We start from the raw sequence: 22,568 nt of genomic DNA, 5'->3' as shown, positions 1-22,568 counted from the left end.
GCTTTAGTCGCAGAGTGGCATGAAACAAATTGATGGCTGATTTTACCGTTTGTTTACTGCTGTCAGCGCTGCGGCTGTGTAGCAAGAGCAAGTCCAGATCGAAGCGGGCAGTCACTTCTGCATGGGTGCTGCCATGTTGATTTGTAAACACAGTTATCGGCGGTAACCGACACAAATAATCAGATGTGTAAGAAATCAATGCGAAGAAGAATAAACATATCATGTATCGGCGTGGCATAAAACACCAATGAAACCACAGTTATAGCCACCCTTGTAAATTTTAAAGCACTTGTAAGTGGGACTACATTTCACTGCGCAAGCGTGGGGCTTTCTTACACCCCTTAGCTTTTGTAGTGCTGAACCAAAGTGGTGAAAAAGAGCATAGCTACCGCCTTTTCAGCCAGCTTTGCCGTGCTCATGTTGCTTGTGGACAAACTTTTGTGGACACAGTTAATTTAGAGTTGGGAAGCCGTGCCGCATTGAATGTGGTAATGTCTATAAGCTGTGGTGAGCAGTTTATAGAATTTAGGAATTCTCTTTACAAATTTTCATGACTGGTGGCTTGTACTCCGATTGAACGTACTGTGAGCATTTATTATCATTTAAAAGTATCGCATTGTCCATCTTCATGTGACAGCTTAACCTTGGCATCCTGTTTACTGTTACTGTAACCAGGCCTGCGCAATTTCATTATTGTACGTAGTACCTACTACCGTAAAATACAGAGCAACCCCCCCCCCCCCCCCCCTGCAGGTCGCGGGATCAAATCCCAGTTGCGGCGGCTGCATTTCCGATGAAGGTGGAAATGTTGTAGGCCCGTGTGCTCAGATTTAGGTGTACGTTAAAGAACCCCAGGGGGTCGAAATTTCCGGAGCCCTCCACTGCGGCGTCTGTCATAATCATATGGTGGTTTTGGGATGTTAAACCCCACATATCAACCAAATTAATTATCGAACCCCCCACCCCCCACGGTTAAAGTTAATACAATCATATTTGGAAGTGGAGCGTTTGCTCGGTACCAGACTGAAATTCAAGATGGTGGAGTGAGAGCTGATAAATATTAAGAATTATCATTCATGTTTCTAAAAAAATGCTTAATTAGATGTGCATTCAACATTAGATGTGCATTCAATGTATGGTACTCACAAATCGATATAGAACACTTGGAATGCGTGGCCACCAGCACAAATTGCGCAGCTCATAGAACTAAGGTGTTGCATTGTGGTATAGGGCGAGGGGGAGAACATCAGAGAAGCTGGATTGCTGCTTCCGGTTGCCAATTAGTCGGCCTGTAGCTAACTATGTGCGAACTGCCATCATGGCGCTGCTAGGGTAGCACACTTTTTCATGCTGACCCAAATGGCTCGCCGGTGCACACCGCGAGTAGACGACAATCTTGTTCTGCGCCTTTCGGTGATGCAGCACGCATGCTCAGTAAATAAAAAACACGATTTGGCTAAAAAGTTGCGCCTCATATGCATTCTTTGACATGATAAAAATTAACATGGGCACAAAATTGTAGTGAGCTAATTTCGTGGGTTCTGTCGCCACGAAAAAAAAAAAAAAATAAGCTGTCAGAGGCCTGTCTCTGTGTAACATATGAAAAATGTATTAGAATTTTGTTGTTTCATCCCAAACAGCCAATATATTGTTTGGCGAACTTTCTTAGAGGCCCCCTGCAGGGGCGCCTGCGCAAGTAGGCGTTTGATGTGTAGCGACACTACGGACCCGAGCTATTGGGGAAGTTTTGGCTTCCTCCCACGCCTAGCCGTGCGTGGCTGAGCCGTGTCCGGGAAAAAGGGGATCCTGGGGGTTGAGCCGACGCTGGGTGATTGGACCTTTAAGGCCCCCCGGTGGAGGCAACACATCCCTTTGGCCCCGGCTTCACGTAGACGGCACCCCTGGGCTGACCCACCCAGGGGAAATCAGCAGTCGCCTTTTCTTATCTCTCTCTACTTACATCTTCGTCTTTATCTCTCACTTTTTATCTGTCCTGTCATCTTCTCTTTTCCGTTTACTTCCAAATTTTCTGGCGGCGAGGGTTAACCTTGTGTAGTTACCCAACCTTGGGTATTTATATTCGGTTATAGCAGCGATGCTTGGCTGGCATCTCCAAGTGTTCACTATTCAACCTTGTAGCGTCCCCTCGTTGCGCTCGGTGCTGGGTGGCCACCATCGCCGCCGAATTTAAATGCTTCTTATGGAAAACCCTTTTCCCGCACTCCCTGATCTCCGCCTGAAAAGGTGGCGTACCGATGACAGCTCCCGCAAGGGCGCCTGCGCAAGTAGGCGTTTGGTGTGTAGCGACACCACAGACCCGAGCTAACGGGGGAGTTTTGACTCCCTCCCATGCCTAGCCGTGCGTGGCTTTGCCGTGTCAGGGGAAAAGGGGATCCTGGGGGTTGAGCCGACGCTGGGTGATTGGACCTTTAAGGCAACACACCTCTTTGGCCCTGGCTTCACGTAGACCGCACCCCTGGGCTGACCCACCCAGGGGAAATCTGTAGTCGCCTTTTCCCATCTCTCTCTCCCTACATCTTCGTCTTTATCTCTCACTTTTTATCTATCCTGTCTTCTAGTCTCTTCCGTTTACTTCCAAACTTCCTGGCGGCTAGGGTTAACCTTGTCTAGTTACCCAACCTTGGGTAGTTATATCTGGTTATAGCGGCGATGTATGACTGGTGCCTTCAAGTGTTCTACCTTGTAGCGTCCCCCTGTTGGGCTCGGTGGTGGGTGGTTACCATCGCCGCCGAACATGAAATGCACCACATGGCAAAATCTTTCTCCCTTCTCAATGATCGGTCCCTGAAAAGGAACCGCACCGATGAAAGCTCCAAATGAACCGGAAGCGATTGTGACCACTTCCCACGCTTTCTAGTCATACACTCTCTGGCAGATAACGTCTCTGTTGCAGGACTGTCGGTTTTCCTGATAGCTAAAACCTTTGCTAACCTAATAGGCAAAAAGTACGACGCAAAGAAACTGTCATCCAGTGATCTTCTTGTCGAAGTAAGCCAGAAACAGCATACAAACACTCTCCTTAAGCAGAAGCAGTTCGCCCATCTGGACGTGTCTATCACCCCCCATCGCAGTCTTAACACTGTTCAAGGCGTCATTTCACAACGTGATCTGATGCAAGAAACTGAAGCTGACCTCCTTGAAGGCTTTCGAGAGCAAGGCATAGTCGCCATTCGTCGGATAACCATCAGGCGAAACAATGAAGAAGTGGTGACGGCTCATATAGTACTAACATTTAACCGCTCCATCCTTCCAGAATCTGTGAAAGCTGCGTTCCTTCACTGCAAAGTCCGCCCCTACATACCCATCCCTAGAAGGTGCTACAAATGCCAGAAATATGGACATGGGTCGAACACCTGTCGCAGAAAACAAACATGTGCAAAATGTGGTGATCATGAGCACCCAACCGAGAGCTGTACTTCCACGCAAACAGAGTGCCCCAACTGCCACGGGCCGCATGCAGCGTACTTGCGGACATGTGAAATTTTCAAAAAGGAAAAGGAAATCATCCAGATAAAAGTAATGGAAAACATCACATTCTCTGAAGCCCGGAAGAAGCTGTCGCTCTTCTCCGGAAGAACGTACGCTGACGCAGCGCGCCGGGGGGGCGGGCGGCGTCTAGTGACGGTGGGCACGCAATACAGCTTTGCTGATGCGTGCACATCTCTGCCCCCAACAAGCAGCCACAGGCTGCACCAACCTTTCACGTCCCAGAGGTCGCACTTCATCAGACCCCAGGGGCCACACAGACAACTGAGACACCTGTCTCTTCTGACAAACCTCCATTAGCTTCTGAGGGTCCACCGGAGGCAATGGAAGTGACACCAGGATCCTCAGCGTCTAAGATGCTGACGGAATCCCCCCAAGTGAGGCGGGGCTCCATAGATCGCCTCAGAGGGAAAAGACACCCGCCAGTGAAGCCTCCTAATAAAGGCAGCTAAGTGTGAATAAGTCACGCTCTTTTCCTCATTCATAAAATTGGCTGCCGAAAATATCATCCAAAGGAATTGCCGAGGCTTACTTAAGAACTTAGACGACATCTATGAAATATTTGCACAACACCAACCAAACATACTTTGCTTACAGGAAACACACCTAAAACCTACACACACTAGCCTTTTGAAGATATATGTGGTATACCGAAAGGACAGACAGGGCACTGCCCATTCATCTGGTGGTGTCGCTATCGTGGTGCAGAAAGCAGTTCCGTCTCAAAGCCTCACTCTGGTTACTGACTTAGAAGCAGTGGCAATACGAACCCTAATTTTTGGACGAGTAACAACCGTGTGTTCACTATACATCCCTCCAGACTACCAACTCTCTACTAAAGAATTTTAAACACTCATCGACCAGCTTCCGCATCCATTTTTGTTGGTCGGAGATTTTAACGCGCACCACCCTTTATGGGAATGTAGAAGAACGGATTCTCGAGGCTCCTTAATTGAAAACTTTCTGTTGTCCTCCGGCTCCTGTATATTTAATTAAAAAGAGCAAACATACTTTAACGCAGCGCACAACTCATACACAGCAATAGATCTTGCTATCGGATCTCCTTCACTCTTGGCAACCACTAAGTGGGCTGTAATTCATAACCTCTATGGAAGGGATCATTTTCCTGTTTGTCTAAAATACAAAGGAAACACGAGTACAATGACTGTGAATGTAACCAGGTTCCGAGAACAGGGTGCGAACTGGACGAAATTCCGAAAACTCAAAACTATCGCGCTCATCAATTGAAACCCTAGGCATCGATGAATCTGAAGCGTTGGTCACACTGCACATTATACAGGCCGCAGAGCAATCCATCCCACATACATCTAACAATACACGGAACAAAAGACGACCTTGGTAGAACTCTGAGTGCAAAAATGCTCGTGACAATCAAAACAAAGCATGGTCAAAATTCCGCAGGTATCCTACAGTCGAAAACTTGATGAATTTTAAGCGTGCAAAAGCAAACGGTAGACGTGTCCGACGAGAGTCTAAACGACAGATGTGGCAATCCTTCCTCTCATCGGTGAACTCTTACACTGACACACATAAGGTGTATAACAGAGTAAGAGCACTCCAAGGGCACAGCACCCATCCGGTGCCCCTTGTTAGTACTGCTGGTGATACACTGGAACCCCAGGCAGATGCCTTAGGCCAACACTTCGAGTATATTTTCAGCTCAGCACATTATACAGACTCCTTTAGGTGATACAAGCTTGCCGAGGAACGTAAACCTATTCGTTATGAGAGGCCATCGGCAGGAGGGTACAATGCCCCCTTTACTATAGGTGAACTAAAGGCAGCACTTGAAAAGTGCGGCGGCTCAGCAGCAGGCTCGAACAGGATTACTTGTGGCAGGCTGAAACACCTACACGAAGAAACGCTTGACGTCGTCCTCATTCTTTTCAACAATGTGTGGTCCTCTAGGCGTCTGCCCATGACCTGGAAAAAGGCAGTTATCATACCCATCCTTAAACAAGGAAAAGAAGCCACACTTGCTGCTAGTTACAGGCCTATAGCGCTGACCAGCTGTTTGGGCAAGGTGTTCGAAAAAATGGTGAATCGCCGCCTTATGTATTACCTTGAATACAATGGCCTCCTTGATCGTCATCAAGCTGGATTCAGGTCTGGTCGGTCGACAACTGACCAACTGGTAGCATTTGAATCCTATGTCAGGGATGCCTTCATTTATAAACAGCACTGCCCATCTGTATTTTTTTACTTGGAGAAAGCTTACGACACGACATGGCGTTATGGCATTCTCCGTGACCTGCGATCTTTTGGAGTGTCAGGAAATATGCTGAATACTATTGAAAGCTACCTTTCTGACCGTACATTTGTGGTTTGTGTTGGTAATGCCTTATCGAAGTGGGTTACGCAAGAAAATGGCGTCCCCCAGGGCGGTGTTCTTAGCTGCACACTATTCATCGTAAAAATGAACTCCATAAGCACCATGTTGTCTAAAACAATCTGCTACTCTGTATATGTGGATGACATTCAGATCAGCTTCAAATCATGCAACCTAGCCACATGTGAACGTCAGATTCAGTTGGCAGTAAACAAGCTGTCAAGCTGGGCAGACAAAAATGGGTTTAAGTTTAACTGTGACAAGACTGTTTGCGTACTCTTCTCAAAACTACGTGGCATAAGGCCACCCCCCAACATTTCAATTAACAGACAAACCATAACTACCAAAAAAGATCACAAATTTTTAGGTGTTGTGGTTGATGAAAAGCCCAGCTTTGTTACACATATCAAACAGCTACGACTTAAATGCTTGAAAGCCTTAAACCTGCTCAAGATTCTCTCGCATCAGTCATGGGGCACAGACCGTGACTGTCTACTGAACCTTCTCAACAGTGTAGTGCTATCACGTATCGATTACGGCTCGGTGGTTTACGAGTCAGCTTCAAGATCTGCAGTGAAGATGCTTGACCCAGTGCACCACCTTGGGCTTCGGCTGGCCAGCGGTGCTTTCCGAACCAGCCCGACAGCCAGCCTGTATGTTGAGACAGACCGGTGGTCACTAGAACGGCGACATCAGTTTACAAGTGTCACGTATGTCACCAAGGTGCTTTCCCATGTCGACCACCCAGCCCGTGCGCTATTGCAGGATACATCGAACGCCCTCCTGTTTTTGAGGCGACCATCAGCTACGCCACCGTATCCCCTCAGAGTGGCCTCACACCTTGGAAATATGCACATACCGGTCTCCAATCTTCAACTAACCTCTCACAAGGACACTGTTGTGCCATGAAAAATGCAGGCTATCGATTGTGACTTGTCATTCCTAGAGGTACGAAAAAATGGCCACCCAGTCACAATCGATCAACACTTCAAGTACCTGCAGGCCAAATACAGGTGTGCTGAATATTATACTGATGATGCCTCCAAGTCCTCCGCAGTCGCATGTGTGGCACACGGTCCCGCTTTCTCTGAATCTAGAACAATGAACGAACATACCAGTATATTTACTGCAGAATGCTATGGCATACTTTTAGCGGTAACGCACATTTTAAAGGAGAAAGAACCAGTCTCAATCATATACACAGATTCTCTCAGTGCTGTGACTGCGCTGTCCTTCATTAAGATACTCAAAAACCCAGTTACTAATACACTTCGAAAATGCATCATGTCAGCCCGCAAATCTAAGCTCAAAATCACGCTATGCTGGATTCCGGGACACTGCAACATTGCTAGCAATGAGATAGCGGACAAACTTGCGAAGTCAGCAGCACTCCGCCCATCAGTTGACGTAGACACCATCCCGTATGAGGACCTGAGGCCACTCATCACATCCCGAATGCGTAGACAATGGCAAGAAGAATGGAACGCAGCAAATGCAAACAAACTGCACTTAGTAAAGCCAATAATAGGAAGATATGTGACTGAAAAGCGTAACAGGCACCAAGAGGTTGCACTGTGCAGACTCAGGATCGGTCATACACATGCAACACACTCGCACCTTTTAAAGAACTCTAGCACTACATTGTGCAAAATGTGGTGATGAGCTGTCTGTCGTTCACGTTCTAATTACCTGTCCGTACCTCGAACCAGAAAGACTGTGTGAAATTCCAAAGCTGTACAAATGTCACATTCCGCCTCATCCACAATTTTTTCTTGGAGACGATCCCTTGTTTCCCCCAAAAGTAGTCTTAAAGTTTTTAGCTAGTGTAGGCTTTCTACATTCCATAACATATTCTCACTAATCTCAGCCTCCTCTCAATCCTGAGGGAACCGCTGAGACTTTTTTATCAAATGTCATGCTGCACGCACTCCTTGTCTTGACAAGGACTGTTGACGACACGGCATGACGTTGTAAAACCCATAAGCACAGCCCGTTTTAAACTCATCACACATAGTCACTACACCTAAGTTTAAGTCCTATACACTACTCTTTTATTCTTGCCACCCTGAGTAGACTTTTTATGATCAAATCGACCAAAAACCGTGTGTTTGGTGCTCTTTGGCCTGAGTTGCCCTTGCGCCACTAAAATCTACCATCATCATCATCATCCGATGACAGCTTCTTTACTGCACAGCCAAAACAGACCTTCCCTAAGTACCATGTAATCCACAGCCAAAATGAAAAGAAAACAGTTCGAACTATTTCACCATTTATTGTCTCGAAAACGCTCACAGACGCAATTGGCCCTGGCTATTAAGTAACTAAGATGGGGAATGGCGATCTCCTTCTAGAAGTTCGCGACAAGACTCAGTACGACAAGCTCACAAAACTTGTATCATTTGATAACATCCCAGTATCAGTGGGCCCACATAGGTTGATGAACACAGCGCGTGGTGTCGTCTCTGATGATGACCTCCTCGAGCTGTCTGAAAGTGAATTGCTCGAAGGCTGGCAGGAACAAAATGTGGTGAAAGTGCAAAGAGTAATAATCAGGCGAGATAATAAACAGACCCCAACAAAGCACATCATAGTTACCTTCGGTACAAGCAACCTTCCTGACTCCATTGAAACTGGTTACTGCAAGCTTCGTGTCAGACCTTATATACCGAATCCTCGCCGATGTTTCAAGTGTCAGTGCTTCGGACACGGATCCCAAACGTGCAAAGGGTGCGCTAGGTGCGCGAAGGGCGCATCTTGTGAACATGTATCCGAAAGTGCCCTTCAGCGCTAACTGTGAAGGAGATCATGCTGCCTACTCCCGATCATGCCCTGCATGGAAAAAAGGGAAACAAATATTAGAAGTTAAGGTCAAGTTCAACCTGTCATTTCAAGAGGCACGTCAACATTTTTCTACACACAATCATTCTGAACCTTCCTTCGCAGATGTGGCGCGTCGAGGCGCCGTGCCACGTCTTTCGGCACCCGCGAGATTCACACCAAGTGTGACTGCAATCGTGCCAGAAGTGCCTCCGGCTGGAGCAGCCTGTACTTCTCCGCCTCCTGTTCAAAAGGGCCAGCAGACTTCAGAGTCTGCTGGACCACGGACCACTGCAATTGCAGTCAGGTCCGAAACTGCCATAAACGTGCCTGCCAAGCATCCGCCACCTCAGAAGAGGTGATGGACACAAGCCATACTCCTCCGGCGCCCCAGACGTGGAAGGAAAAGCGCAGCTCTTTGGAGCGAAGCAAGAAAGAGAAACTCTGTATTACAGGGCCCCCAACAGGCCCTGTAACTTAAGGCAACGTTTCTGTACACACAGCACTTAACCACATTAAAAATGGAGACACAAATTTTACAGTGGAACGTCAGAGGACTCCTGAGAAACCTCGACGAACTGCAAGAACTTTTACATAAACAGTCACCAAAAGTGCTGTGTGTGCAAGAAACACACCTAAAACCCAAGATCACTAATTTTCTACGCCAGTATATCATTTTTCGAAAGGACAGGAATGAAGCCGTCACGTCATCTGGTGGTGTGGCCATTATAGTCAATCAAGGGATTGCATGTACTCATCTACCACTCGAAACATCTCTTGAAGCAGTGGCTATTCGTGTAGTTCTCCTGAACAAACTCGTCACCATCTGCTCTGTCTACATACCTCCACACTACCATCTTGAAAAACGTGAATTCCAGTCCCTAATAGATAAACTTCTGGAGCCTTATATCCTCCTTGGAGATTTCAATGCACATAGCAATCTATGGGGTGACTCTCGCTGCGATGCTCGAGGTCGCCTGATTGAACAGTTTCTTTTTACTTCTGATGCGTGCCTTTTAAATCGGAAAGAGCCCACATACTACTGCCTCGCCAGCAATACCTACTCGTCAATAGACCTCAGTATTGTCTCACCATCCCTCCTTCCTTTACTGACATGGAATGTCATCAATAATCCTTACGGAAGTGACCACTTTCCCGTAACACTAAGCACACCCATATCAAATGAATACCGCCCGCAGGTCCCCAGATAGATCACTGACAAAGCTGATTCGGAACAGTTCTCGCAGATTACTCACGTAAGTTGGACTGACCTATCTGGTTCAAACATAGATGCAGCTGTACAATACTTTTGTGCTTTTCTGACCGACGCTGCGATGAAATGCATCCCGCAAACTTCTGGACTGCCTGGCAAGCGACGTGTCCCATGGTGGAACACTGAATGTCGCAATTCACGCAAAAAACAAAACAAAGTGCGGCGATTGCTACGGAACTCGCCGACAGCAAAAAATCTTGAAAGCTTTAAGAAAATCAAGTCCCAAGGCAGGAGAACGCGCCGGCAGGCTAGGAGAGAAAGCTGGCATAAGTTTTTATCAGGCATCACTTCATATACACAAGAAACTAAAGTCTGGAACATGGTTCGCAAGGTAGAAGGACGACACACATCTTCACTACCTCTCGAGGACACTCAAGGGGACACCTTGGAAGACCAGGGGAACTTCCTCAGTGCCCACTTCGAAGAGGTGTCCAGTTCATCGCATTATACTGCAGCTTTTCAACGTCACAAAAGAAAAATCGAAAAAGAAATACTACAGCAAAAATCCTCTAAACATGAGTCGTACAACAACCCTTTCAGTTTGGCCCAGTTACAAGCTTCGCTACATGCTTGCAACAAATCAGCTCCAGGTTCGGACCGTATAGTATACGAAATATTAAAACAACTGCCCTCTGAAACACAAAAAACCCTGCTTTCCCTGTATAACTCTATCTGGTTTTCCGGTGAAATTCCCTCTGCCTGAAAAGAAGCCATTATTATTATTCCGATTTTAAAGCAAAGCAAGGATCCATCTTCCGTTAGTAGTTACAGGCCAATCGCACTAACAAGTTGCATGTGTAAACTTTTTGAAAAAATGATAAATCGCAGACTTGTACATTACCTTGAAACGAACAATCTGCTCGACCCATTCCAATGTTGGTTTCGAGAGGGTAGATCCACGACCGACCACCTCGTACGTATCGAGGCACAGATCCGAGACGCCTTCGTTCACAAACAATACTTTCTTTCTGTGTTCCTCGACATCGAAAAGCCTACGATACGACATGGAGATTTGGAATATCAAGAAACCTGTCCAATCTTGGTGTGCGTGGCAGGATATTTACTATTATCGAAAGCTACTTGTCCAATCGTACATTCCGTGTCAGAGTCGGCAGCATTCTTTCCCGAACATTTGTCCAAGAAACAGGAGTGCCGCAAAGTGGTGTACTTAGCTGTACTCTTTTTATTGTCAAAATGAATTCTTTGCGTGATTCCATCCCACAAAATATGTTTTACTGTACATATGTCGATGACGTCCAGCTTGGATATTTAAGTCTTGTAACCTAGCAGTTTGTGAGCGGCAGGTTCAGCTTGGCTTGAACAAGGTCTCCCGATGGGCGGAGGAAAACGGAATCCGATTAAACCCCCAAAAAAACACGTGTGTCTTGTTCTCTAGAAAGAGAGGCACTCACCCTGACCCTGACATTCCATTGCATAGTCAACGCCTGTGTGTTAATGCCGGATACAAATTCTTAGGCTTAGTTCTGGACACCAAGCTAACCTTCGTACCACACATTAAGTATCTAAAAAACAAGTGCATCAGAACCATGAATGTTCTAAAAGTGCTGTCACGCACTACGTGGGGGAGTGACAAGAAGTGTCTCATGAATTTGTACAGGAGCCTCGTACGCACTCGCTTGGATTATGGAGCAATAACCTATCAGTCTGCGACACCTACCGCCCTTAAAATGCTTGACCCTATTCACCACCCAGGCATCCGCTTCTCTACGGGTGCCTTTCGCACTAGCCCCGTTGAAAGCCTGTACGTGGAATCAAATTAATGGTCACTGCACCTACAGAGATGTTATATGTCTTTTCTATATTATCTCAAAGCAAAGGCAGACAAGGACCACCCTTCACACTTCACAATTGATGACATGTCTACTTCTGTTTTGTTTGAAAACCGGTCATCTTTGAGACAGCCCTATTCACTTCATGTGAGGGGCCTTTCTGAGGAAACCGGTGTGTCCCTCGAATATCGTTTGATGGCTCCCACAGCATGTCTGCCACCATGGCGGTGGCAATTGATAGATTGTGATGTGTCCTTTTTAGAGATTACAAAGCACGCACCCATTGTACATATCCGCACATACTTCCTAGAACTACAACAAAAGTACACATGCCCTGAGTTCTTTACAGATGCCTCAAAGTCCAACAGTTCTGTTTCATACGCAGCCATTGCCCCATCCTTCTCAGATACTGCCGTCCTGCATCCGGATGCAAGCATTTTCACAGGAAAAGCCTACGCAATACTTGCAGCTGTTAAACACATTGCACATATAAAACTACAAAAAGCGGTAATTTACACGGATTCTCTAAATGTGGTGAAAGCCTTGAAAACACTTACAAAACACAAAAACCCAGTTCTCGAGTCCCTTTATTCACTCTTATGCACAGTCTACTCATCCGAACAGCATGTTGTAGTCTGCTGGGTGCCGGGGCACCGTGAGATTCAGGGAAACGTTTTGGCAGATCAGCTGGCTGCATCCGCCAGCAGCGATGCCGCTAATGCATCAATACCAATCCCTGTACTTGACATGAAACCTTTCCTGAAACGAAAATTCAAAGGTTATTGGCAAAACTTGTGGGATAGACACACAAGTAATAAACTACATGTTATTAAGCCACAACTTGGTCATTGGCCGCCCCTATCAAAATCGCCACATACAGAAGTGACACCCACAAGGCTAAGAACAGGGCATACATACTCTATGCATTCATATATTCTGTCTGCCAGTGATCCACCATTGTGTGCGAGATGTGGAAAACCACTTACGGTTTTCCACATCCTCGTGAAGTGTAATGAGTTGGACGCACTAAGGAAAAAGCACTTTTTACTGCCCTACCGACAGCAGCTCCCACTACACCCTGGGATGCTTATCGGTAGGGATCAGATTTTTAAAATTCACTCATTGTTTACATTTTTAAATGATGTACTCAGTTTTCACTGCATATTTCAAGGTGATATGTAGCAGTACCTGTGGTGACTACATCTCCACGATAGTCTTATTATCATGACCTTTAGACATTCATTTTCACTGCACATATTTCACGCCACTGTCATAATTTTAATACTTAAGTTTTTACCCCCATTAGCGCGAGGAATTTTAAGGCCCCTTTTCAGCCACTCATCATTTACAATATCATTGTTCATATCTCTAGTTTATCGAAATGGCACTCTTTGGCCATCAATTGGCCCTTGCGCCATAAAGTGCCACACATCATCATCATCATCATTTCTTAGAGGCCATCGGCCACGAAAGAACGCGCCAACTTCTGCCATTCTTCCTCGACAGCAGCCCACAAGTTGTCGGAAGGACACTAATTCTAATACATTGTTTAAGAGAGAGAGAGAGAGAGAATGAGAAAGGAAAGGCCGGGAGGTTAACCAGATATTGGCATCTGGTTTGCTACCCAGCGCTGGGGGCGGGGAAATAGGGGCAAGAGAGAGGGGGTAGATAGAGAAAAAAAAACGCACGCACACTCATAAGAAAACAAAAATACACACAGGAAGGGCGTCCTAGCTACAACCGTTCAGTAAGGCCAGTCGATCGCAAAAAGTGTAGTAGCGCTTTCAGGGCCCTCTTCTGTGAAGTCGCATCCTGTCGATACTGCAGAATTCCCTGCTCCGACAGAGGTTGATCATCTAATTTGTTGAGTTCTTTGCGAAGGCATAGTCGTTGTTTACTATACGCTAGGCAGTCACAAAGAATATGTTGGATGGTTTCCTCTTTGCCACAGTGGCCACAGGCTGCGGTGTCGGCCATCCCAATAAGGAAAGCGTAGGCATTGGTAAACGCAACGCCCAACCACAGCCTACATAACAGGGTCTGGTCTGCTCGGCAAAGCCTCGACGGGACTTGAAGACAGCGTAGGGTCAAGCGAGTACAGTCGGGCATGCTTGAAGTGTGCCTGATTCCATTGCGATGTGGTTTGCTAGCGAGCAAGCCTGTGGAGTTTTCGTGCAGCATCTGTCCTAGAAAGTGGTAGTCATAGTTTACGATCTTCTGTGTATCCCGGCTGCGGCGGCTGCATTTCCGATGGAGGCGGAAATGTTGTAGGCCCGTGTGCTCAGATTTGGGCGCACGTTAAAGAACCCCAGGTGGTCGAAATTTCCGGAGCCCTCCACTACGGCGTCTTTCATAATCATATGGTGGTTTTGGGACGTTAAACCCCACATATCAATCAATACGATCTTCTGTGTGGGCTGAGCGGGCAGCTTGATCCGCCCGTTCATTGCCGATGATTCCGCAGTGACTGGGCAACCACTGAAATGTAATTTGGTGCCCTTTCTCAGTCAGGTGGTGTATAACCTCTGCTATCTCTAGTTTAAACATTGTTTAAATGTTACACGAAAACAGGCCCGTGGCAGCTTTTTTTTTCTGTGTGTGGGGACAAAAACCACACCCAGAACTGACAAAAGAGGAAAGAGTGATACTGAGACGCCTGCAAAGCAGCACATACACACATGGGGCACTCATGCACTGTCTCTACCCAACGAGATATAGCTCTATGTGCCCGCTCTGCAGCGTACCGGACATCCTGTCACTCTTGCTTCTTGCATGCCAGTGTATTGCCAGACGTAATCTGCAACAACACACAGCTGATAATGAAGCAGGACAGACGAACAAAGACCTAACCGAAACGTGGGAGGCGGAGCTCGCCCTCCAGGACCTGTAAGACCAACAACTCGTCGCCAGGGCCAAGAGGGCAGTAGAAGCCGGGGGGGTTCCTGGACTGAGGAGCCCTTCTACCTCAGGGTGACACCAGGCATTGCTCGGGGCACTGTTTCAAAAGTAAACGTTTACTTTTCTCTCTGACAAAAACCACGAAATAAGCTCACTACACTTTTGTGCACATGTTTATTTTTATCATGTCAGCAAACGCATGTAAGGCGCAATCTTTTAGCCGAATCGTGTTTCTTACTTACTGAGCATGTGTGCTGCATCACCGAAAAGCGCAAAACGAGAGTGTCATCTACTCGCAGTGTGTACCGGCAAGCCATTTCGGTCAGCATGTGAAACCGTGCTACCTTAGCAACACCATGATGGCAGTGTGCACATGGTTAACTACAGGCCGACTCATTGGCGACCGGAAGCAGCAATCCTGCTTCTCAGATGTTCTCCCCCTTGCTCTATACCACAATGCAACACCTTAGTTCTACGAGCTGCGCAATCTGTGCCGGTGGCCACGCATTCCGAGTGTCCAATTTCAATCCATGAGTACTGTACTCATTCTTGTGGTTCTTTTTACACAAGCAGTGCTCATCTTTAAAGAAATTGGCCGCAGGAGAGGAGGGGAAAGGGGGGCACTTGTTCGGAAGAAGTAGTATTTCGTTATTCGATTCTATCGCGAGGGCGGACATTAGGTAACAAATATCCGGCTGCAAAACAGCTCACGTTACATTTGAGTAAATACTGTAATGTGACGTGCTTGCTTGTAGGTTCAAACAAGTGAAAACTGCTATTGTCTGTTAAGCTGAAATTCAGACTGTCAGGGTGTGTTGACTGGGATTTCTGCCTGCGAATGATTTTTTCAGAAGATAACTTATGCAGAAGTATACATTAAGGGAGAAGTTTCTCAGAAGGTAGAGTTGGCACGCACCTAATGGGGCACCAGGCTACAATTATAACCTATTGAGGTTAGGTACTTAAAAAGAAAGCTTTGGACTAAAAAATGCTTTTTTATTTCTGAAAAAATAAACCTCATATCACTAGTTTTTTAGTGCATTTGCTTTGCTGACTAAGCCAACTGGCACACTTGTACTAGATAGCAGCATGAGAGTGAACTAATCACTAGCTTGCACCACACATGTGCAGGATAAGCAGATAGTTGCTGTCAAAATATATAAGGTTGAGAACTTTGGAAGTGTTGGTAAAATTGTCTCCAGGTGTGAAGCTTGCATTGTGGCAACGCCTCATAAAAAAACTAAGCCTGCAACACGAGCCGCAAATGTACTGCTTTACCCTCAGATTTTTCTCTCCCACTCTGGTACTTAAAAGTACTTTGAAATATACTTTACTTAACTTGTTCTAGTGTCCCTGAAACAAGTTTTTTAACATGGCAGATCTTTAGTGGTAAACAGAGGCTTGCAGTGATGAGAAATCATTGAACTGTGAACATCGCTGCAGCCAAATTTTTGACAGAAGATTTGTCTTGTAAGGGGTAAGCAAGTTGTCTTGTCAAAACGTTGGCTGCAATGACAACCTCTGTATGGCAATATTTTTAAATGTAGAACTTTATCGGCAGGAATGGTAGGTGGGCTGTTAGGGTTTTTATTCCAGGTTCACTGAAACTTCGTTCATCACCAATTTAAAAGGCAACAGAATAAGGTTGGCCTTGGTGTCAGGTGGCTGGTGTTTATCTTCATGAAAGCTGTTTTAGAAAGGGCGTGGAACTCAAGCACGGTTGAGCTTGAGCTAGTGCTGCCTGATTTTGCCTGAAAAGATGAACAGGAATAAGAATTCAAATGCCAGCTTCTGAGATTGTGTGCTGTTGTGTCAACATTATTTCTTTTTCCAATAATCAGTGTACCACAGGAACACATCCTTCCCTTTGGAATGAAAGAAAACTTTTGGGAGATGGGCAGCATTGGACCATGTGGGCCCTGTACAGAAATTCACATTGACCTTGCCGAGTCTAGCTGTCCCTTATCATCTCCTGTGCACCGAGTCAATGCTGGACACAGTGACTTGGTGGAACTCTGGAACCTTGTATTTATGGAATTCAATAGGTGAGTGTATTGCTACATTTTTTTTCCCTCCTGTGGTAGTCTAGTACATTAAATCTTTAATTAGACCCTTGTTAATTCAGGAAACCTAATTATTTGAAAACCTGAATAGCTTGCACATGTTCCCTGGTTTCGACCAGCATATGCATTCCTTAATGCAACCAACCTCACATTAATTTGGTCACATTTTAGTGCTACTTAATCTGCGTGACCTACTGTGTGCGCCAAATGCAAAGCACCGGAACTGTGCAACGCAAAGGAGCCAAAATGGCAGTGGCAAACAACCAAAGTTAGGTGGCTCTGTCCAAATTGCTATCTTCATCAGTTAGTGACCCTAATTTGGTCCACGTGCCGATATAGCACTTGATGCAGTAAGCACACTATGTTGCCAAAATCAAACACGGCGGAAGTTGCCAGCAGTTTTACATGCAAAAAAACTATATCCACCTTCGCATGGTAGCGGTGGCAGCACATTACAAGAAAGGGGTGGAGAGTATGTTTTGGGCTAATTAAACATAAATGCCTGGCACTGTGGTCGCATTGAGAATGAGGCCGTAGGTTAGAGGAAATCACAGCTTAAACAGAACTCTTACGCAAAATAAGTGCAGGATTTACGTATTTATAAGGAAAACGAAAGTGTATTGATATGACATAAATTTTTTTTATGTTTTCGACAATTCAGCACTCGGATAATATTGAATGTTTTTCCAGTCCCGGGGGTGAAATCTTAATTAATGAGCTTTTACTGTATTTGCATTACTTTCTGAGATATACATAGTAAGCTTTTCATGTGTAGCAGCTATGCTTTTTTTATGTAATGTTGGATGCTGATCTTGAGAATACAGATATAAATATAACAGTTTCGTTTCCCAGGGGCGCTGATGGCCAGTTGCACTCGTTACCAAAAAAACATGTGGACACAGGAATGGGACTTGAACGGCTTGCTGCAGTTCTTCAGAACGTCAAATCAAACTATGACACGGACCTGTTTTCACCTCTCATTACAGCATTGCAAAAGGTAGTGCTTTCATACTAAGTTTCCCAGCTTGGGCTTTCTGATTTAGAGACTTATGAATGCTATATCTTTTGTTCTCCATTTATAAATTGTGGCTTTAGCTATTCTATAAATTATATTATGAGACGGACAAACCTCATTACTTGCCAAGCTGTAATTGGCAAAATGTTTACGAAATCAACCGCAGGATTTTGTACAGCCTGTGTGCATGATTTTCTGAGCAATCTTGTGCTTTTTTTGACCTGATGCATGCCATCTTGTCATTGCTACCTTGTGGATTGCTTTGTTTACAGCTCTCGCACCTTCTTTTATATTCGTTCAATCATCTTTGCAAGTTTTATGAATTCAGAATGTTGCAAATGAGTTCTGTGGAAACCAGCTATGGGTGGGGGAGCAGTTATATGAAACGAAAAGCTGACTACTACCTGTTTGTAGTACTAGGCTGCAAGGAAATCTATATAGATTTATACCTGCCAAGTCTCCCGGATTTTGATCAGTTCTTAAGTTTGTACGATTGTCAGGAAAATCTCCCAGAAATTGAAATTTCTGTGCGTGATCTGGCCACATTCAGAAATATGCAGCCTAATCTGATCCAGGCTTTTTGCGAACCCATTGCATTTCATTGTAGACAAATTTAGGAGGTGTTCATCTAAATGTACAGCAAAATCTCAGCGATCTGAAACCAGCAGATAGGAATTCGTGAAATTGCACTGCTGAAATTCGACTGTATCCATAGGGCTGAAATTCAGATCTTCCGAACACTTTTCCTCATCGCGGCCGGTTGTATGAACTTTTGTGCTTTTTTTTGTGCTGAAACTGCTGAATGAAAGTTGAGAGGAGCGTGCTCAATGCTTCGGAAGTATGCGCACGGCGAGCACACACACTGTCTTGACAGTGCATGTGGTTATCATTTGTCACAACCACTGTGGACCAAACCACACTCGCTCTTGACATGATCACAAATGGCGACGACGTAACTCCGTAACTGACAGAATTTCGAAAGTGCACGCTGCAGTGTCGCGGCCTGGGGCCAAGGAGAAGGAAGCGGGCAAGCTTCTACAACACAACAAAACAAATGACATTTTATTTCAGAACACCCATATATATATATATATATATATATATATATGACAACAACAGCACATCTAATGTTGATAGACTACCGGAACTAGCGACAGAACATATTCCCCCTCTTAAAACCTTCAGTGTTAGTATTCTGTTAGTGTGTTAAAAGAAACAAATGCCAAAACTAAAATAATACTTCATATACAAAACTAATCTCTAATGAAAAAAAAGAAACAAAGTGCACTAGAGAAACTATCGCACATAGTCGTCGTAACGTTTTGGAGGGCATCTTGACCTTGGTGGTTTGACATGTACTGGAGCCACACACAGTTGTGGTTCAGGGAGGCCCGGGTCTGAAGTAGCTTGGTTGGTTGCCCCAGCAGGAATAGGCACACCTGCTTGTGGTTCAGGCGTGCCATTATCGTAAGCCACATGGATGGTCAAAGGAACAGGCATAGCTGCAGCCCCCACACGAAGTGCCTCACAAGTAGCTGGTAGGTCTAGTTTTCCCAGTGACAGTGATACAAATGTGCAAGCCCCTGGCACGTTCCAGGTCTCCTGTGAACGCAAGGTATCGAATATGAAGGAACTTTGGCCAGCTTAGATGCATTCCATGTCTGGCCATCATCGAGGCAGAAAGAAGAAGGTCCTCGTTGTTTGACCATTTGACAGGGACTTCCAAACGAAAGGTCTCCCTTGAAAGTGACAGAACGTTTCTTCACCCGATTTAAGTCTCCAACAGCGATGTTCGTCTTTGTGGCTTGACGAAGATCTGTTTGCTTAATGCTGCTGTCTTACGTTTGCTTCGCCCTGCGACGCAGCTAACTGAGCTCAGTGGCTGCCTCTTTAAAAAAAGAAGAGAACGGGTACGCGACCACGTCTAGATGTGTTCTCGGCAGCCTCCTATGCAGGAAAAAGAGCTGGGGTGACCCTCATTGTTGCTTGCGGTGTGTACCGGTAGATGGCAAGGTACTCGATGGCCACTGGGCGGAGTGACCAATGTTCCAGGAAAGACGTCTGTAGGAAGTTCTTGAACACAGGGTTGAAGCATTTTAAAAGTTCATTGACCTGAGAGTAGTACAACGAAGAGCGACAGAAGCGAATGGCATGATTCTTCAGGAACTGTTCTCAGGAAAAGAAATGGGGGTTGTTGTCACACACAACTTCATTGGGGTAGCCCTCTCGAGAAAATACTGACAGCAGAAAGCTTGTCACTGTCTGCGTCGACACCTTGCTGCAGAACTGTACTTCCGTACTTGGCTGCTGACCTGCAGGTCGTGGGATCGAATCCCGGCTGCGATGGCTGCATTTTCGATGGAGGCAAAAATGCTGTAGGCCTGTGTGCTCAGATTCGGCTGCACATTGAAACTCCAAGTGGTCGAAATTTCCGGAGCCCTCCACTACGGCGTCTCTCATAATCATATGGTGGTTTTGGGACTTTAAACCCCACATATTGAACTGTACTTCCGGCCACTTCGAGAAGTAGTCTACGAAAGTGATGGCGAACTGGCAACCGTGTAGCGTTCTTTCCATGGAACCGATGATATCGTTGTAGACCTTTTGCCATGGCCGCTCTGAAAGGTGAACAGTGTGCAGCGGAGTCTTGGCACTTTTGTCTGCATTGTGGCAAACTACACAATTATGGATTGCAAGCTCCACTTGTCTGTTCATTTTAGGCCACCAAAATTGCTCTCCCAGTCATGCCTTGGTGTGAACTATCCCAGGGGTGCAGTGGGAATAACCTGTGGCATAATGGATGGTGGTGCTACAAGGAATTTGCCACGCAAAAGCAAGTCGTCGACCAGAGAGTTCTGCACTCACAGCAAAAAATGGCTGTAGTTCACCTGAGACGAGCTTGTGGGTAGGCCAAGCTGATGAGACGTAAGCCTTTACTTGTTCCAAGGTAGCATCCTCATACAGGGACTGCTAGAACTGCTCTATAGTGAAGCAGAGTGGGGCAATGAGAGACATCACCTCTTCGTTGACCGAGGCATCTTCCTGCGAAACAGGCATTGGAAGGGGGGACAGCGCATCCACAACTTGATTTTTGGAGGCTTTGCGTTATTCCACCATCAAATTATAGCGCATCAAACATTCTGATCAGCGCCCAATGCGAAGAGGACATCTTCCCATACCTTGAAATGACAAAAGGGAAACCAAGGCTTGGTGGTCTGTATGAAGTGTGAAGCGCGGTCTCCAGAGTGTGTGTGCCAGCGCTCGTAGGCCCAGATAGGCAAGTGCTTCCCGTTCACCAACTGCATACTTCCTCTCTGCTGAGGATAAAGTAACTGTGTGTAGCTGGTGTCCATCCACTTGTTGAAGAACAGCCCCAAGGCCGCAGTCTGATGCATTCATGCAGACAACTACCGGAAGAGTGGAATCAAACATCTGCAGTACTCTGCTTGATGACAGCGAGAACTTGACCTTTCAGAAGCTAGAGTCCACGGCATCACTCCATGTGAAGACTTGATTCTTGCAGAGCAGAGCACACATTGGATCCACAATTTCAGCTAGTCAGCAAGGCAGAGAACAAACTTGGCGTAGTACTTGAATAAGCCAAGAAACGAATGTAGACTATCAGCTTCAGTAGGAGCAGGAGTGTGCAGTATTGATTACACTTTTTCAGGCAGTGGTGAAATGCCTCGGGCTGTGACTCTGTGTCCCAAGAAGGACAATTCTTTGACATAAACGGTGCACTTGTGGTTGAGCTTGAGCCCAGCGGCCTTGATGCAATGGAGAACTGCGGCTAAATTCATCAAGTGCTTTTCATTGGTGCAGCCGAACACAATAATATTGTCACTGTAAAATAAAAGGCCAGAACATCCCTTCAAAATCTGCGACATCAGCTGCTGAAAGGCTACAGGGGCAGACGTGAGCCCAAGGCATACATGCTTCAAACTGAACAGGCCGTCGTGAGTGATGAATGCAGTCAAGTCTCGGCTCTCGCGGTGCAGCAGGACTTAGTGGTAGGTGGGCGCATGATCCAACTTATAGAAGATTGTTGCACCGACGCGGCTGTTCAAAAGCTCTTCTATGTGAGGAAGTGGAAAGGACAACTTTCTTAGGTTCCCGAAGATCAACACAGAGTCTAATGCCACAGTCCTTTTTCCTTACTACAATGTCGGGGGACACCCACTCAGAGGCAATAATGTGCTCGATGACATCTAGTTTCTCCAATCTACGGAGCTCTTCCGAAACTTGAGGTCGGAGTGTCGGTGGAAGACACTGAAACTTCGATATCACAGGAAGCATCTCAAGTCGAGTCTTGATGCAATGAACGAAGCCCTTGACAAACCTAAGGCCTGGGCCGAAGACAAGCCGAACTCGCCGGACAGGATCTTCGGAAGGTGGTCGGCTGGCAAACCTTGACACAAGCCTGAGAGCTGAGCAGTGTCGAGTGTCGCTGGCATGGCCGACGTCTCGAAGCAATGCAAGGACGAACCTTCATTGTGCAGGTTCAAAACTATGATCCCATTCATTTCGAGGATGGATGTACCTTGCGCTACAACGTAGAACAGGAGATAGGCTGAGCGTCTTTTGAATATGACATCCGTGAAAAAACAACCACGTACAGGAATGTAGCGCTTAGAGTAATCGAGAAGCTTCACTCGTGGAGTGCAAAGACGCGGCTCATTATCAAAATTTTGCTTGAAAATGCTCTCTTTCAGGATGGAAACAGACGATCCCGAGTCAACAAGAAATTTCAAGAACTTGCTGGTGATGAAAATGTTGATGTATTAAATGTTGAGTATGAAAATGTTGAGTGTAATAATATAAGCTTTGGCAGTTTTATAAATAAGCATGCTGAGAA

At 46.0% G+C, this 22,568-nt stretch overlaps 1 protein-coding gene across 3 annotated transcripts in view; it reads left to right on the top strand.

The window, feature by feature from the left end:
- LOC119176251 (alanine--tRNA ligase, cytoplasmic) overlaps window positions 1–22,568 on the top strand; it is a 93,242-nt gene that overhangs the window by 5,365 nt on the left and 65,309 nt on the right. For all 3 annotated transcript variants that reach the window (XM_037427447.2, XM_075877401.1, XM_037427446.2), the window contains exons 5-6: window positions 16,477–16,680; window positions 17,551–17,695. In XM_037427447.2, the coding sequence (XP_037283344.2) occupies window positions 16,477–16,680; window positions 17,551–17,695 (349 nt within the window). The remainder of the gene's footprint in view (window positions 1–16,476; window positions 16,681–17,550; window positions 17,696–22,568) is intronic.

This window comes from Rhipicephalus microplus, chromosome X, assembly GCF_043290135.1.
Source record: "Rhipicephalus microplus isolate Deutch F79 chromosome X, USDA_Rmic, whole genome shotgun sequence".
Classification (NCBI taxonomy): Eukaryota; Metazoa; Arthropoda; class Arachnida; order Ixodida; family Ixodidae; genus Rhipicephalus; species Rhipicephalus microplus.
This window is presented reverse-complemented; position numbering and strand designations above follow the sequence as displayed.